At 39.8% G+C, this 18,206-nt stretch overlaps 1 protein-coding gene across 9 annotated transcripts in view; it reads left to right on the top strand.

Annotated features, from left to right (window-relative positions):
- The window catches only part of Mia2 (MIA SH3 domain ER export factor 2), a 70,057-nt gene that overhangs the window by 32,752 nt on the left and 19,099 nt on the right, over window positions 1-18,206 (top strand). For all 9 annotated transcript variants that reach the window (XM_057782203.1, XM_057782200.1, XM_057782195.1 and 6 more), the window contains 8 exons: window positions 3,364-3,435; window positions 4,800-4,904; window positions 8,785-8,907; window positions 10,890-11,010; window positions 12,831-12,877; window positions 13,926-14,016; window positions 16,218-16,356; window positions 16,947-17,048. In XM_057782203.1, coding sequence (XP_057638186.1) covers window positions 3,364-3,435; window positions 4,800-4,904; window positions 8,785-8,907; window positions 10,890-11,010; window positions 12,831-12,877; window positions 13,926-14,016; window positions 16,218-16,356; window positions 16,947-17,048 — 800 coding nt within the window. The remainder of the gene's footprint in view (window positions 1-3,363; window positions 3,436-4,799; window positions 4,905-8,784; window positions 8,908-10,889; window positions 11,011-12,830; window positions 12,878-13,925; window positions 14,017-16,217; window positions 16,357-16,946; window positions 17,049-18,206) is intronic.

Here is an 18,206-nt window from a genome sequence, read left to right as displayed (position 1 = left end):
AGTGGCACAAGCTTATAATCCTAGCACTTGGGAGGACAAGTCAGGAGTTCTAGGCTAGCCTTGCCTGCACAGGGCGAAGAGACACTATCTTCAAAAATGTAAATAAATGAAAATAAATAAATAAAATTCCCAAACCAACCAACCAAATAATAAATCTAACCAAAGCAAAACAAAACAAAAAACTCATGCACATAAAAAATAGAATGTAGAAGACCATGAGAACAAAAATTTCCAGATCTAATCTTTTACTTTTCAGATGTGATCAGAGGTCTTTTTTGCATATTCTTTTTTTCTTGTTGAGACAGTCTTGGTTTATAGCCCAGTCTGTATAACTGTGTAATGGAAACTGGCCTCAAACTCCTGATCTTCCTGCCTGTGCCTCTTAAGAGCTGGGATTGCAAGTGTGTTCCCCAACACTTGGTGCTCTCATACATTTACATTTACAAAGAAAATTTCCATATTTCCATATTTGCTGTGGAAGTAACATAATATAACTTGAATAATCATATTTCTAGTGAAGGATCTATATGCTGTGAATATGTTTTATTACCAGTGGTTAATAAAGAAGCTGCTTTGGGCCTGTGAAGGGGCAGTATATAGCCAGGAAATATGAATATATATATATATATATATATATAGAGAGAGAGAGAGAGAGAGAGAGAGAGAGAGAGAGAGATAGAAAGAGAGAGAGTAGGTGGAGTCAAGGAGATACCATGTAGCTGCCTAAGGAGAGAGATGCCCTGGAACCTCACTGGTAAACCACGAGCCTTGAGGTAACATACAAAATAATAGGAATGGGTTAATTTAAGATGAAAGAGTTAGTTAATAAGAAGCCTAAGCTATTGGCCAAACAGTGTTGTAATTAATGTAGTTTCTGTGTGATTATTTCGGGACTGGGAGGCAAAGAAACAAATGAGCAATCTCCCACTACAAAATGGCACACCATCATGGGCCAGCTATATCCACATAAAATCTGAGAGAGCTTCGAATGAATTCTAGACACACACACACACACACACACACACACACACACACAGAGTTAAACATGGCTTCATGGTAGCAGCATTTTCTCGGGTGGGCTCTTTGCTAGAAGCAAGTAGAGGCACGATTCCTTTAAGAGAGGTCTTCCTGACTCAGTATTAGCAGCAAAAGAACTGCATGACTTCATTAAGAAATGGCTTCCTGGTTCATGTTGGTGCTGGTGGCACAAATAGCTCTGGCTCTTTGGGAAGATCCTGCACTTAAATGGATTCTTTGAGCAGTGTGTTACAAATTGCTTAATGGAAGCATAGACCCTCTGTGTTCCTGAAACTGCAGGGGCCAGGGGAGAGAATGATTTGCAGAGCTGGAAGTATAACTACCTCCGCCATGTTGGACTCGGTGGAGCAAGCAGACAGGGCCATGGAGTTGGCCCTAGTCATGCCTGCTTAGCATTTAAAATGAAAAAAGCGCTTCTGGTCAGAAAATGATTACAGATATGCAATAAAGACAGATTCAGATGAAAAAGACCTCTGAACGTGTCTTAGTGTGTTTAAAAAATGTATGTAGGCTTGAGAGAGAGAGAAAAAAAGTATAGACAGTAAAAAATGTGGTTTGATGGACCAAGACCCCTGAAAGGTCTCCCTGAAACCCCCAAAATACTTTGCCCAACAAAAAGCAGGAAGCAGTTTGGAAAGAACTATGCCCATATTCCCAAATATTGTTTATAAATGTTGTTTTCATTTAAAGGGGGTTATGATATAGAGATGAATACTTTGTATTGGTATGGATCATGGTCTCTTGATACAAATATAAGGTCAATTTTGTTATATGTATATTTCTGCTCTTGATTAAGGTATTGCTTTTGTGCAGCTCATTTAAAAATGTAATGTAAAATTAAGTACAGGTTAATAGATAGTCATCATAGTCAAGCTTGTAGTCATGTTAGTGGTTTTTTAGATGTACAGAGATATATTTCAGATGGATAGGTATTCTTCAAACCTTTCAAAGATGTACAGAATATGGCATTTTAAATGTTTTAATTACTTAGACTTCTTTCAACAATAAGACATACCGTTCCTGGCAGCACCAGTCTACTTCAAGAGGATGATGGGTATTGGAGAGGCTCCTTATAGAGTTTGTTAGCCATTTGGGCAAGAGACTGCTCTTGCCTATACTGCTTTATGGCATGCTGTATAAACTGGACATGCAGGACCCACAGAAAAAATGACTGCTGAACTTGCCTAAAGGTGAAACAGTCCTTCAGGGTTCTTGCTTCATGAAAGAACTGCCAGGCATTTTTTTGTAGGACACAGAAGAAAGCATCTGATTAACTTTGTCCTTACAAGGCAAAACGGATCTTCAAATTTCCTGCTTCATGGGAAAATATGCCAGATACTCTGGGCCTGCAGGCTGAAGATGGATACCCCAATGTTACAGAAGAACTTTGGGTGACTGTCCAGGCAGTGAGATGTCTCTGTCAATTCTAGAGTTTTATTAGAAGTTGCTTATAATGCACTTTTTGTTAACTTAATAGGTAATATATCTTTCTGGGGTCTTTGATGGAATTGAAGAATAGATAGTTATAATTATAGTTTTCCTTAGTTATGATAAAAGGTAGATATAAATGTTGTAACTATAATTCTTACTTGATATCTGTTTTTTTTTTTAAAATATTTATTTATTATGTATACAATATTCTGTCTGTGTGTATGCCTGCAGCCCAGAAGAGGGCACCAGTCCCCATTACAGATGGTTGTGAGCCACCATGTGGTTGCTGGGAATTGAACTCAGGACCTTTGGGAGAGCAGGCAGTGCTCTTAACCTCTGAGCCATCTCTCCAGCTCCGATACCTGTTTTATGTAATTTTACTGTGTTAAAGTTAAAATCTTCCTTTTTATTTAGACAGAAAGGGAGAGGTGATGTGGAATTCCCCTCTGTATGCTGTGAATATGTTTTATTACCATTAACCAAAACTAAAGAATCTGCTTTGGGCCTATGGCAGGACAGAAGATAGCCAGACAGAAAATGTGAATGGATACATGTCTATTTAACTTAAAAATATTATTAGGAATATTATAACATTTTTTAAATTTAAAGTCTGGCATAAGGAAAATCTTGATGTGTGTGAGATTATTTGAAATATGAATTTGTGGGTTTATCTTGAGCCTGAAAAGTACTACGATACATCAAATTTGAAAATGCGCACTATTGTCATGTAATTTGTGAAATCCGTGTGAGCACATTATAAGCAAGCTGACAAGTCCTCTTCATCTGGCCTCTCACTTTTATTGATAATAAATTAACAATATACCTAACTAATACATGCTGTCTTGGAGCTAAAGGGACTTATTAAATACTTATTGACTGATACTGTCTTTCCAGATGGCTGATATTTCAAAAAGGATAGAGTCTCTAGAAGACGAATCAAAATCTCTTAAATCACAAGTGGTTGAAGTAAGTTAAGTTGAATTACTTTAATTGGTCTGTCACTTTTGAAGAACATTTATGTTTTCATGTTATTTCTATTATTAGGTATATTAGTGTTCTTTAGAGGAATAGAACTAATAGGGTGACATCTATAGATCCCTCCCTCCCTCCCTATTTAAGGGGGATTTATTAGAGTGGCTTATAGGCTGTGGTCCAGCTAGTCCAGCAATGGCAGTCTACCAACAACGAATTCAAGAGACCAGTAGTTGCTCAGTCCGTGAGGCTAGATGTCTCATGTGATATTCAGTATATACCAGAGTCCCAAAGAAGTAGGCTCTGTTGCCAGCGAAGAAATGGACTTGCCAGCAAGAGTAAGGAGAAGCAGGCAAAGAGCAAAAGCTTCCTCCTTCCATGTCCTTTAGATAGGCTGCTACCAGAAAAATGTGGATCCAGATTAAAGGTGGGTCTTTCTATCTCAAATGATTTAATTAAGAAAAATTGCTAACAGTTTGCTTCAGTTTTAGTTAATTCCATATACAGATGATTACCAAGAATAGTCACATATTAGGTAATAAGATATTATATTAGTATTTGAAATATAGGGAATCTTAAATATGCATTTGTTTTAACTTGAGTTATTTTCAATGAAATTTATTTTTCCCTGGGCAGATTTAAACTATGGCTGTAGCTGAGCTCTCTTGAAGTTGTGTGTATATATGTAACAATAGTAAACAGAGTTGCTTCCTACAGTCTGACGTTTAGGGTAGGAGACAAAGAGTAAGTAGTGTGGGATCTTCGTGGAATAAGTACTTGGGCACTAGTAAGTGTGGAAGAGAAGAGATGTCATCAGTGGACTGAAGTCAGGACAGCTCCTGAAAGGCTTCCATTCTGGGTCTAGTTTGTATTCTAAAACCACAAAGTGGTCAGGCAAGCAAGCAAGATTTTTCCAATGCTGATGTGGCAGTCAGCAGGTTGCTTAAGGCAACAACCCATTGTTGTTTCTCCAGGTCATTGTGTACCAGGTAGCAGGTAAAGCCATGCTTGGCAAATAGGTAGTACAAGCAGTACTTTAAATCATTAAATAAACCTATAAGTTAGTAGCTAGTAATTGTTCTTTTCTGTCTTTCCTATTTCAGTAATTAACAAAACTGTCCGCATAGTACACAGGAGGTTCAATAATTTGCTCAGAGTCCCATGGCAAATGAGTGGTAGGGTAGGGTGGGGCCCTGGATCGTGGTTTGTTTGTTGTGTCAAAGTAGTGTTGGTTCTGCCTTTGTTGCTTTTAACAGTGGCCTGTTTGGGACTTTGCTTAAATTTTATGTTCTGTGGAGAATACATAAACATGAAACTTTCTGTTAAATTGTTATAAACTGTATATTTCTTTTACTTAGGTGAAAACTACCTTTAAAGTATTTGAAATCAATGAAGAACGACTTAAGGGAGCAATAAAAGAGGCCTTGATTGAAAAATCTGAACTTGAGGAAGGCCAGAAGCAGGTTTGTAGTCTGTAGAGACTTAGATCTGAATTTAGCTTTCGAAGCTCTGGGTGCGTGGAGCCGTGTGATGAATGAGCAGGCTTTTGAGAGCAGCACTCCCCTGCGTACTTCTGTCTCCCGAGCGTCTAAGTGTCTTTCCCTCTCTCTTCTCCCATGAGAGAGATAAGCCAAGGTGGTCAGCCTTCTGATGTTCACTGGAGACAGCGGCTAGCACCACTCACAGCAGAGAATGCATTTTAGTCGGGGGCCCAGAGGAAGAAGGCGTTCTGGGGGCACGGAAAATGGAAATGTAGCTTTCATTCTCATCCTCCTCTGACATAGGCACCTGCATGTATATGACCTCCCTTTTGTCTCCCAATACAATTTTTGGCATGAAAATTCTGTCTTCCTGCCCTGTTTCCTCCTCTCTCTTCCCTGCCTTCCGTTCCCTCCCTTGCTCCCTCTCTCCCTTCCTTCTTTTCCACAGTGTGCATATTGAGGTGTGTGTGCGTGCCCGCACGCATGTGTGTGTTTTATGTGAGAGTTCAAGTGTGCACAGGTCATGGCTTAGTGTTGGTCTTTACCTTCACTGTTTGAGATAAGACTGTCCTTTTTCCATTGTGTATGACCGCGTAGGTAGTCTTTGTAGCATGATTAATAAAAACCCAGAGACAGAAATTGGGGTTCAACTTGAAGGTCAGAAAAGCAAAACAGCCAGCTGCTGGCTCTTACTTCTACCTCAGTCTGAAATGGTGATCCTGCCTTCAGGAATCTCAGAATGAGACTGTGTGTGAGACCCGTCCCCTCCTGTTTTATATTCTTCTCTAGTGCTGGGATTAAAAGTGTGTATCATTACCACCCAGTTTTTATGGCAAACTAGCATGGTTTACTGGGATTAAAGATGTGTGTCACCACTGCCTGGTTTGGCTAATTTGTTCATTTAAGATTCTAGTATTATTATTTATTTATATTTTTGGAGAAAGTCGTCTAGTGTAGTTCATGGTGGCCTGGAAGGCACTCTGTGGTACTCAGTCTCCTAACTGCTGGGATTATAGGTATGTGTCACTATGCCTGCTGCCAGCTCTTTCTCTTCCTTCTCTTCTATTTTATTATTTTTAATTATGTGTGTGTGTATTTTGGGTGTGAATGTGTGCATACATGTGCAGGTGCCTTTAGAGGTCAGAGGTATCAGATCTCCCACAGACCTCGAATTACAGGCAGTTATAAGCCAACCAAGAAGTGTAAAGGGAACCAAATTCAAGTCCTGCACAAGATCAGTAGGCACTCTTAACCACTGAGCCGTCTCCCTTCCCTTCGTTTTCTTCTGGGAGCCATTTTTCTTGGGAACTTAGATTCTCTTGGTGCAATAAGAATGTGTTCTGTGGGGCAGTGGTGGTGTACATCTTTGATCTGATCCCAGCTCTCAGGCAGATCTCTGAGAATTTGAGGCCAGCCTGGTCTACAGAGTGAGTTCCAGGCCAGCCAGGACTACACAGAGAAACCCTGTCTCAAAACAACAAGGGGGAAAAAGGGGGAAAAGAGAAAGGAAGAAAAGAACCTGTTCCATATTTCTATTGGGCTTCTGATCCCGAGGCTTCATTTCACTCAGCTGCCAAGGATTCTGGTTTTCTTATCTTAAGCGTTCTTTTTCCTGTATCAAAGACTTGTTCTTTTGTGGTTCATTATTTTGATTAACTTTCTGATAATGAGGTACAGGAGGTAATTTTTAAAGGAGGTTGCATAGCTGAAAATGTCTTGTTGTTTTTCATTTTTGAAAAAAAGATTTTTAAAAAAAATTTGTTATTTTAATTATGTGTCTGTATTTGTGTGCATCTTTGGTCATGATTAAGGTACCTGTAGGCCAGGAGAGGGTGTTGAATTCTCTGGAGTGGGAGTTGTAAGTGGCTGCGACCAGCTTGATACGGGGTGTTGGGAGCTGAAGTCAGGACCTTGGAGAAACTGCATGGTATTAACCACTGAGCAGTTCTCCAGCTCCTCATCCTCTTTCCTGTTTCTGCTATTTGGATACTCATTTGCTCCACATTTTTGTTTGCTTGTTTTTTGAGACAGGGTTTGTCTGTGTAATAGTCCTGGCCATTCTGAACTCACAGTGTAGCCCAGGCTGGCCTCAAACCCAGAGTTCTGTCTGCATTTTTTAAAATAAAATCTTGACGTTGCTGCATTCTCTTCTCTTTCCTCCTCTGGTCTTGAGACTGGAGTGCTGGGTAGCTTCTTCACAAGCTGTTGATACGTTTCTGTTGTCTTTAGCGCTCTGAGATGACATGATGATGTGCCACACTGTGTTTCTTTCATTTGTTGGACACTCGTTCTAGAAACACCTCTTGATTCTGTGGGTTACTAGAATTATTTTTTGTATTTATTGTGATAATTTAAATTTTTTATTTATTGATTTGTGGATGCGTGTGATTGTGTTAATGTGTGCATGTGGATACATATATGTAACTGTGTGTAGACCAGAAGACTTCTTGACATGGTCAGGAATGGATTCTTTTTTTTTTTTTTGGCTATCCTGGAACTCCCTATGCAGATCAAACTGAGTTCCCCCTGCCTCTGCCTCCTGAGCACTGAGATGAAAGGTGTGTGTTACTGTGCTGTGCTGGGTTCCATCCTGTTGAGCTGGCCCCTCAAGTGGTTGAACTACTTTCAATTAGAAAGTAGTCGGTTCCTCATAACATTTCTGCCACTAGTACACCAGTAGACATATGTTGTCAGGCAGGTTATTATTGTAGCTTGCGGCTCACAGATTGGTGACATTGGTGATTCCTTTTTTCCCCTGGCAGCATGCACAGCACCGTCCAGCACTATTGAAGGTAGCCAGTAGGGATGGAACATCCAGCTAGATGTATGCAGAGAGACAGAGATGAGATGAGTGGCCGGACTAAAATGAGTATGTGCATGGTTAGAAGACGGGAGCGGGAGGGAGGGAGCAGGGACAGGAGCCATTATGTGTGTGTTCCTATGTGTTGGTATGTGCACACGTGTGCAGGCAGCCATGACAGTCAGAAGAAGGACATTAGACCCTCTGGGATTCTGGGCAGCTGTGAACCGTGCAGGTGCAGGGGATCAAGCATGGGCGCTCTTAACTACTCACTATTTGTCCAGGCCCCAGTTCTTCTCTTTGGTTTCTACTTGTTGATGTTATTACTGCTTCAAATCTTGAGCCTTTCTGGATTGTGTCAAATCATCTTATTTTCTACTTTCCAACTGACTTAGGTTTCTTCAGTCTATTGTTTGTGGACAGTAGACACAGGTGTGTCTCTTCTATTTCTCTAATTTTCTTTTCCTCATCTCTCTCTTGATTTTTTTTTTGGGGGGGGATTGATGCCTTTTCCTTTTACAATTTTGTTATGCCATCTTAGATTTCAGAGAATGTGATAGTGACAATGCCTGTTGTAAGTTTCTCATGCTATAATCAAAAGTACCTCCCCTCCATGTAGCCCAGGCTAGACTGGAACTCACAGTGCAGTTCAGTCTGGGGTTATCTGTAAAATATCTGTTCCAGATTAATAGTATTCTTGAGGGTTACCTATCTTCAGATAACCCTGAGTAAAACAGCATGGTGACTAAAAATATATCATTAAGGTAAGTGAGCTCTGGCATATTATATGGAATACAAAGATAGAATTGACTAGACTTTCAGATAAGTGTGTGTCAGAAACCTTGTACTTGATAAAAAAATGACCTTTTAAATCAGTTGGAGAATAGTTACTCCACAGTCTCCTATTTTAAAAGTTCTTTACAAAAGGGAACCACATCTGACTTCCTTTTTAAGTAGTAGCCCTACCTTCGTAGTATCATTTAATGATACATCTAAACATTTAAATAAATGTATCTAAATATTGTGTTATCTTTCACATCCTCGTTATTGTTTTCATATCAGCTTTTACAGGAAGCTGAAGCAGTGAAAGAACAAATGAATGAACTCGATAATCAGAAAGTAACATTTGAGGAATCCAAAATACAGGAAGAGCAAGTTCTCAATGAAAAAGAAAATCAGATCAAGGTACTGGCTCTTTGGTTTTAGTGGCTACTTGGCCACAGTTTTGTACTTGATGGAAATTCAAACACTGTTAGAGCTTTTATTGCTGCTGTGTCTTTTCTCACATCCATTCTTGGAGATACGCAGCTCTGTGATGTGTGTGCTAGCATGCCATGTCTTTCTCCTTCGGGATTTTAGCCTGGTATTTATCAAGAAATAAAGACAGAAAATGATTTTTACCTCTTGTTATGCTGACATCTGCTACTGTTGGTTAAGAAAACGCTGATCCCAGCACTCGGGAGGCAGAGGCAGGCGGATCTCTGTGAGTTCGAGACCAGCCTGGTCTCCAAAGGGAGTTCCAGGCAGGCTTCAAAGCTACAGAGAAACCCTGTCTCGAAAAACCAAAAAAAAAAAAAAAAAAAAAAAAAAAAAAAAAGAAAACGCTGAAAAATTGTTTGTAGTTTATATGTATTGACTGAATATTCTTCCTATCTCTACTAAGTTTGTGTTACTTATTTCGTTGATTAAAAAAAGTTTTTTTAAAAACTGAAACTCAGGATGGGGTGGTGACATCACTGGGTAAGTCATGAGTTTCATAAGCCCGATGTTGTGAGTTCAGATCCCCAGAATCCTAGGAAGTGAATAAATAGCATAGTGTAGACACGATGCCAGTGCCCTGTAGCAGAGAGGTGGAGGAAGAGGCTTCAGGGCCAGCTAGTCTGGCTTGCACAGTGGTGAGAGACCTGACCCCCAAAGGTTGTCTTCTGACCTCTGTAGGCATGTGTCATCTCTCCAGCCAGAAATGTTAATTTTTTTACTTATTTGTGTGTGCCCGTGTGTAGGTGTGTGCATGTGAATGCAGTGCCCAAGTTGTCTGTGATCTTTTTTATAGATTTTGTCTCTCAGAGATTTAATACCACACAACTTTTACCCCTATATGTTAATGACCACTCTTTAAAAAAAGAAAACCTTAATTTTTTTTTAACTTTTGAATTTCTGTATCTGTATGTATGTCAGTTGTGAGTGTCACATGTGTGAAGGACATGTGTGTGGATGTCCAGAGACGTCCGTAGAGGCCATTGGGTCTCCCAGAGTTAGAGCCATTAGATGCGGTTGTGAGCTGCCTGATGTGGGTGCTGCGAAATGAGTTTTGATCCTCTAGCAGAGTAACGAGTTCCTAACTGCTGAGTCATCTCTCTAGTTCAACTCTTACTTAGTAGTAAGACATGTAAGAAATATCATAAGAAACTATTTTAGGGGCTCGGGAGATGGTCTAGTGGGTTAGTGCACTTGAAATGGAAGCATAAGGACCTGGGTTTGAATTCTGAGCACATGCTTAAAAGGAGAGCATGGCTGTAAGCCCAGCACTGGGGACAGAGACAGTGGGTCCCACAGCTTTTGAACCTCCCCTCCCCTCCCCTCATCTCCCCTCCCCTCTTCTTCTCTTCTCTCCTCTCTTTCTTTTGAATGCAAGGTATTCCATGTGGTAGTCCTGGCTTACCAGAACTCACTTTGTAGAGTAGGAGGGCACAGAGATCTGCCTGCCTCTGCCTTTTAAGTGCAGGAATTAAAGATGTACTATGCTCAGCAAGTTTTGCTTTTTATTTTTTAAGGTTTAATAGTAAATTAATGTTGCGGTTTCACAAATAACTATTTACATACCTTAATGGCAGGTTGCAAATTAGAACACATGAGAAATTTATGTGGATTGATTTAAAATTTCTTTATTACATTTTAAAACTTATTTGTGTATGTATGTATGGGGTATGTGCACGCCGTGATGTGTGTATGGAGCTCAGAGGACCGCTTTTGGGAGGCAATTCTCTGTCTACCATGTGGGTCCTGGAGTTCAAACTGAGGTCATCAGGTTTAATGGCAGATACCTTTACCTGCCGAGCCCTCATTGGCATGGGATTGTATTTTAAACCACTGCTGAGTTCTAAATTCTAAAGTTATTAGCACCAGTCACTATTTTCTTTCTGTTTTCCCCTTTTGCTCAATGTCAGTCACTGATGGAGAACCTGGTAAAGATGAAAGTCTGGACTGCTGTCCTTGGAGAAAACATAGCCCGTGATGGTAATCTCAGTTTGGAAGTGAAGAATGACCTAGAAAATGCTGCGCACTCAGGTATGGTGGCCGGCACCTTGCGTCCTCTTCATTCCACGTGGGAGCCGTGCTCCTCGTACGCTTGTACTTGGCACATTCTGTCCATCTGCCCGAAATGCCGTGCACTCCACCACCTCACACAGCTCTTGTCCTTTGTCCCATGTGTCATATGTCTCTTCATTACAACACTTAAAGACTTGGATCTTAACCACTCTGGTGCCTATCTTTATTGCTAGTCACATGGGTGTCAGAATAGCTGTAATTCAGAAACCCTTTGCTTTAGACAGATTATAGTATGTTAATCTTGGCCACAGATTGTGACTGCAGTTGCTGGTTATATTGTGGCAGTCACAAAACTAAGGTTCATTTAGCTATTTACTGTATTTTCAAACCAATTCCTTTGACTCATTAAAATTTAATTTGAAAAGAGTACAGAATAAAATTAAAAACATTAAAAATAATCCCAGAAGGTCGCATGTACCCTAGGCTTAATTCATTTCAGCAGTAATTCCTTTGTTTGCTTGTTTTTTTTTTTTTTTTTTATATTTTTTCAAGATAGGGTTTTTCTATATTGTCCTGGCTGTCCCAGAACTCACTCTATACACCATTCTGGCCTTGAACTCCCTCTATAGATCCTGCTGGCCTCGAACTCAGAGATCTGCCTGTCTTTGCTTCCCAAGTGCCATTAAAAGTGTGTGCCATCACTGCCCAGCAGCAATGGTGATTCTTTGAACTTTGTGTCCCTTGTCTCAGCTCCCTGACCTGTTGTGTGATGAGTAGACTTCTCAACGCACAGACATAGTTTTCAAGTTGTCTAGTGGGGACCTAAAACTGTAGGTAGTGCTGAGTGAACCCTTTCTGTGTACTGTGCCCTCTCCTGTTCTCATGTACTTTTAGAAGTTTATTACTTAGCCACAGAAAGAGACTTAGAGAATCAATAATAAAATAGGATACTTATTGCAGTATACTGTTAGGAAGTGATGGGAGTGGTTGCTTTCTATCCCAGCGCTGGAACAGATTGTCTGACTGAGATGACTGAGTAATGAGTAATGAACAGATTGAGGGTGGGTCGCTTGTCAGGCAGGAAGCAGCAGGACAGTGGGAGATGGCCTTATGCCACTCGGGATCACAGGCAGTATAGAACTTAGGAATTGTGTGTTTTAAAGTTGTGATGAAGAGATGTAGGATACATGGGACAAAGAAGGAGGCAGCTACAACTCTGAAGAGCTGAAGAAAGATCTACTGGAGAGTCCAGCTGTATGAGGTGGTGGAGTGCATGGCATTTCGGGCGGATGGACAGACTGCTCCTAAAACAGATAACGGGAACTGTTATATTTTTAGTTTTTCATTTTTACTTTATCATATAAGAAACAGTTTTCTTTTAGAATTTATGCTTAATTTTGAGCCATGGTTCACTACTACTTTGGATGCTGTAATGCCGTAAGCATCTAACATAGTTGAGTCTGTGGCCAGTGTTTAGATAGGACTATTCAGTTCTTGTTGGGACTCTGTAGTACTTTGATTGTTTTTAATGTTTAGTTTGCTGAGAGGAGGTCACTCTACCTTATACAAATTATTAAATTTATTTTGATTACTGTTTTGGTGAGACAGTATCTCATCATAGCTCAAACTGGCTCAAAATTCACTGTATAGTTCCCGTCTGGCCTCAAACTCATGGTAATGCCCTTGTCTAGCTTTGGAGTATTGGGATTAAAGGCAAGAGGTGCTGAGCTCAGCCCCAAGTTGTTCACTGTGGCAAGAAGAGGGTTGTAAGACTAGCTGAGGAACTAATACATTTATTTTGATATCCTCAATAATTATAGTTTTATTTTTCGCTGTAGGAATTCAGCTGAAGGGAGCTTTGGATGAATTGATTAATGCTAGTAAGGTTTGTATTATTTTGTAAATATAAAGATGACGGGGAGGACCTAAAGCAGGGATTAAATATGTCTGTCCTTAGTAACTAATTTAAAGATTGCTTTTATTGCTTCCTTATAAGGTTATATGAGAAATGATTGGAATTTTCTATTTTTGGCTGATGAGAAGCCAAGGACAATGGCACTGGGTTTTGATCCTACTGCATGTACTGGCTTTGTGGGAGCCTAGCCTGTTTGGATGCTCACCTTTCTAGACCTGGATGGAGCGGGGAGACCTTGGACTTCCCACAGGGCAGGGATCCCTGACTGCTCTTCAGACTGGAGAGGGAGGGGGAGAGGAGTAGGGGGAGGGGGAGAGGAGTGGGAGGGAAATGGGAGGCTGGGAGGAGGTGGAAATTTTTTCAATAAAAAAAAAATAAAAAGAATTTTTTATTTTTTAGATTAATTTATTTTCTCTACATTGGTGTTTTGCCAGCATGTATGTCTGTGTGAGGGTGTCATATTCTCTGAAACTGGAGTTACAGACAGTTGTGAGCTACCATGTGGGTGCTGGGAATTGAACCTGGGTCTTCTGGAAGAGCAGCCAATGCCCTTAACCACTGAACTGTCTCTCCAACCCCTAGAGCTTTCTTTTTCAATTGCTTTTTTCTGTTAACTTTAGAAATTCACATAATTATAGAATTTAGAAAAGTTTAAGTTCTGCACACATTCCTTCAGTTACAGATGCTTTAAAATGTTAGCGTTTTTATCTCATAGTTCCTCTGTGCAGTGTTTTCCTCCAGGTTTTATTATTTTCTTACCCCAATGGCTCCATCCTCTATTTTTAGAAGTAAATAATAGCTCTGTTTTCTTCTGGTTTATTCCTTCTCCCTGTTGTTGGCTAACCTGAGTGAGAAGTCCTGATAGAGTAGTGTGAAGGCTGTTTTAGCACTGCACTAATGGCTGTGTGTTTATCATGACATCATCAGAGGGAAAACAGCTGCAGTGCAGTGTGGGGCGGATTGGGAGATGTGTGTATCTTTTATAGCTGATTATTGCTTTTTTCTTCTTTCTTTAAAGTTGAATGTGTCTTTAAAAGCCTTAGAAGGAGAAAGAAACCAAATTTACACTCAATTATCTGAAGTAGAGAAAATAAAAAAGAATCTTACAGGTAAGGTTTTCTCAATGGCTTTTCTCCTTAAAGAGAATGAAATTACTGAGAGTTCTGCTGTTGTTGGTAAAGGCATTTCCATTTCTCTTATGTTTATGAAATAGTTTTTAAAGCGTGTAGGGCTGTGGATTATGGTGCGTCTGAGTTAGGGTTTCTATGCTGTGAAGAGACACCATGACCATGGCAACTCTTATAAGGAAAACATTTAATTGGGGCTGGCTTACAGTTCCAAGTTTTGGTGCCAGTAAATAAACTATATACATAATTTAAAGTAGTAGACCATACTTGTTCCAAGATCAATCTTACAGGTGTCCATTGTCGTCATAGTGACACACAGGCAGACATGGTGCTGGAGAAAGAGCCATGCGTTCTACATCTAGAACTGCAGGCAGCAGGAAGAGCCTCAGTGGCAGCTTCCTCCAACAAAGTCACACCTCATAATAGTGCTGCTCCCTACGAGCCTGTGGTGCCATTTTCATTCAAGCCACCGTGCAGTAGTATATGTTTGGTATAGTTTTAGATGATAAAAAGTATCAAATTTAAAATTTTCTTTACAGTTGTTTTTTCAATTGAGAAATTGATTTTCAGTAGTGGCTGATGACCGAAATTCAGTGCCCGGTAGAAGGAGAGAACTGACCCCTGCTAGTTGTGCTCTGACCTTTGCCTGCCTGAGCATGCAGGCCCATGAGTGTGCACACATACACACACTAATTTTGAAAAGTTGTAAAGTAAGACGATAACTAGAGTGTATACAGATTATAGAACTCACGTTGGTAAGGCTTCTTTGTATTAAGTATTATTCAGTTACAATAGAGCTTCTTAGAGCCAGCATTGGTTTCTTTGCTAAGTGACAGCATAGATGGACAATTTTTTTTCTGATGCACAATTTTGCAGAAAACCCCTATGCATGATTTTGTGCACATGTACCATTACTGTTAATATATTTTCACACTGTTCTTTTGCTATGTATGTTTAGTTCATCGGCATTTTAGAATAATTGCATACCATTACATATAATTACTAAACTTTTCCATGTTGGTTATGATTTCCTAGTGCATCTTGTCTTGTGTTAGATTGACTCACGTATGTTTTGGGATGTTTTAGAGGAGGTCAGAGTTGAGGTTCCCTTCTTGGTCCCTTAATATTAGTGCTGTTTAGTGTTATAGTAATTATAATGAAAGAGAAATGAGATTTTAAAAAACAGTGGTGTGCTGGTTTATACAGAATTCACAATTACTTAGAATTGTTCATTTCCATTTGTGTATGTGTGTGTGTTCATCTGTGTTCAGGGTTTTCTTCAGTTGCTTTTCACTTTGTTGGTTGAGAAAGGGTCTCACTAAACCTGGATCATGTTGCTTTAGCTAGAACAGCTGCCCAGTGAGTCCCAGGAATCCTACTTTTGCTTTCTCAGCACTGTAACAGGGCTTACATTTATTTCGTTACCTGTATTTTATGTGAGTGCTGGGGACCCGAACTCAGGTCCTCATGTTTGTGTGGCCAGTGCCTTACTGACTGAGCCATCTCCCCATTTTTGTGGGTGATTAAGTAGTTGAGCAGTTGAAATAAAGTTAAAGTCATTATTCTTTCCAGTCTCGATCTTGTTTGAGCCATTGTCTCTCACTGAGCTAGAAGATGAGAATCTGTTATCCGCCAGCTTGAGTGACAACATATGTAAGTTTTGGTTTAAGCAGAAGACTGGGTTACTATGGTACTGGAGACTGAACCCAGTGCTTTGTGTGTTCCAGCGAGTGCTCTGCCACTCGGCTCTGTCCACCAGCCTGAACATCAAGTTCCCAAGATGACTTCTCATTAGGTTGTAAGACATTTAGTATGTGAAATAGGGAATGCTGAGTTGAAATACCTGCCTCATAACCTTCCTTCAGCGCTATTACCTCCAAGGTTGGAAATTAGATACTAGCATTAGATTGTTGAAGGTTTAGGAGATCCTCATATTAATAATATTAACAATTTAAAATAGCGTATGTAGCATCTCAGTTAAAATAGTGAAAAGCAATTAGACAAACAAAATATGTCACAAGTTTTCTGTTGTTGCTGGAAAAAGTTTAGTTTGCTATTATCTGTAGTAATTGTCTACAGTTGTATCACCTTGGGCATGTCCTATCTTGTCTGTCTTTAATAGGTTTTATTTTTATGAAAATTCCTTTAGTTTTGTACCTTTATGACTTCAAACATTTCTCTAGAGCGTATCAGAAGTCTGGAGTCTGAGAATGCATCTCTGGAGTCAGAAGGCATGCGGTTGGAAAACGAGAAGCAGAAGCTTCAGCAGAAACTCAAAGTGTTGACTGAACTGTACCAAGAAAATGAAATGAAGCTTCACAGGTGAGCCGTGTTCAGTGACTCCATCAGGTGGCACGGAAAGTGGCTTTACAGTCTGTTACATGTTCAGGGCCTTAAACATGTAATCATTGGACCTTTTCAATTCGATTGCATCATTCACTTTTAAGAACGTCCTTTCATCTTGAAGTCTGGAAGAAAATGTAAATGATGTTGGAGTTTCCAAGCTACCTCGCAGATTCCTTAATTCCTTAATGTCTTCTAAGCATTTATCAAATTAACGCCTTAAACTAATGCTGACAAGCTGGGTCAAGGAATCTGAGAGATGTCTTTGGATGGAACCGCCTGGTGTATGTAAAACTGATTCCTTTATCTTCCACAAGTCAGTCTTGTTCAGTGCTCCTTGTTCTAGATAGGAAACGGCAGGATCCTGTGCCTTGAGCGGCCCATGTTTGTCTCACCGTCAAAGCTTGTCGACCCTCTGAACCTTTAATCTGTTGGCATTTACCCTCCGTCTGTGCAGTGGTGTGTGCAAATTGCTTTGTGGGCTGCACCGGTTCTGATGTGTTTTTAAAAGTGTAGTTGATTATAGTTATTATATACTTTAAAGAGAAATAAAATATTTTTGTTTTAAGGAAATTGACAGTAGAGGAAAATTACCGATTAGAGAAAGAGGAAAAACTTTCCAAAGTAGATGAGAAGATCAGCCATGCGAACAAGGAGCTGGAGACCTACAGGTATGAAGTTCTCTTTCTTGTGGGATGCTCAGCAGCAGGAAACAGTAACAAAATGGCATTTGTTTCTGTGTTTGTTTTGAGACAAGGTTACTTTCTGTATCCCTGACTAACCTGGAACTCACTCTGTAAACCAGGCTGGCCTTGAACTCAGAAATTCATCTGCCTGTGTATTGTAATTGAAGGTGTGTGCCTCCACCACCCAGTGGATTGGCATATTTTTATTTCATTACTTTGCATTTGAATTTCTTGGTATTTTGCAGATATTCAGGAAATATAAAGAGGAAAACGTTTTCTTTTCAAGGACTATATATATATATATATATATATATATATATATATTTAAAGTATAGACATATCTTATGTTAATGTTAAGAAGCTTGTAAATATGAATGCTATGTGGTAGCACTGGGAGGTGGAATGGAATGATCACAAGATCAGGGCCAACCTTGGCTAAGAGTGAGTTTGAAGTCAGCTTGGACTACATGAGACCCTATCTCAAAGAAGGAAATGGAGAGCAGTTTAATTAAAGCTTATTCATTGGGCTTTGTTCAAATGGGGAAGAATGAACACAGTATTGACATTCAGTAAGTGTGCCACTAAGTGAACAAGGCACACTTAACATTTAGTAAATGCTTAGCTATGGTTTTTGGTTCAATCTGTAAACAGAGACCACATTCATTTCCCAGCTACCCAGACCTGAATATTCATGCAGAAATTATATTAATTATAACACTGTTTGGCCAGCTGTTCAGGCATATTCCTAGCTAGCTCTTACATCTTAAGTTAACCCATTTCTAATTTGTATTTTACCACGAGACTTGTGGTTTACCATTAAGGTTCTAGTCTTTCTCCTTCAGCAGCTACATGGCGTCTCCCTGACTCCACTTTCTTTCTCCCTGCATTCAGTTCAGTTTTCTTGCCTACCTATATTCTGCCCTGCCATAGGCCAAAGCAGCTTCTTTATTAACTAATGGTAATAAAACATATTCATAGCATACAGAGGGGCATCCTGCATCCAGTCCTCAGTGGATATAAGGAGGCACTAGAATGTCTGTTAAAAAGAAGCACACTGCAGCAGTTTGTGATAGAACATCTCTTTACCTAGGGAAGAGTAAACTTGCATTTTGTCTAAAAGGAAAAATTGCTTTCTTTGTCTCA

The sequence above is a fragment of the Chionomys nivalis genome, chromosome 10 (assembly GCF_950005125.1).
Source record: "Chionomys nivalis chromosome 10, mChiNiv1.1, whole genome shotgun sequence".
Lineage (NCBI taxonomy): Eukaryota > Metazoa > Chordata > Mammalia > Rodentia > Cricetidae > Chionomys > Chionomys nivalis.
The sequence above is the reverse complement of the archived record's forward strand: the minus strand, read 5'-3'. Positions and strand labels throughout refer to the sequence as shown.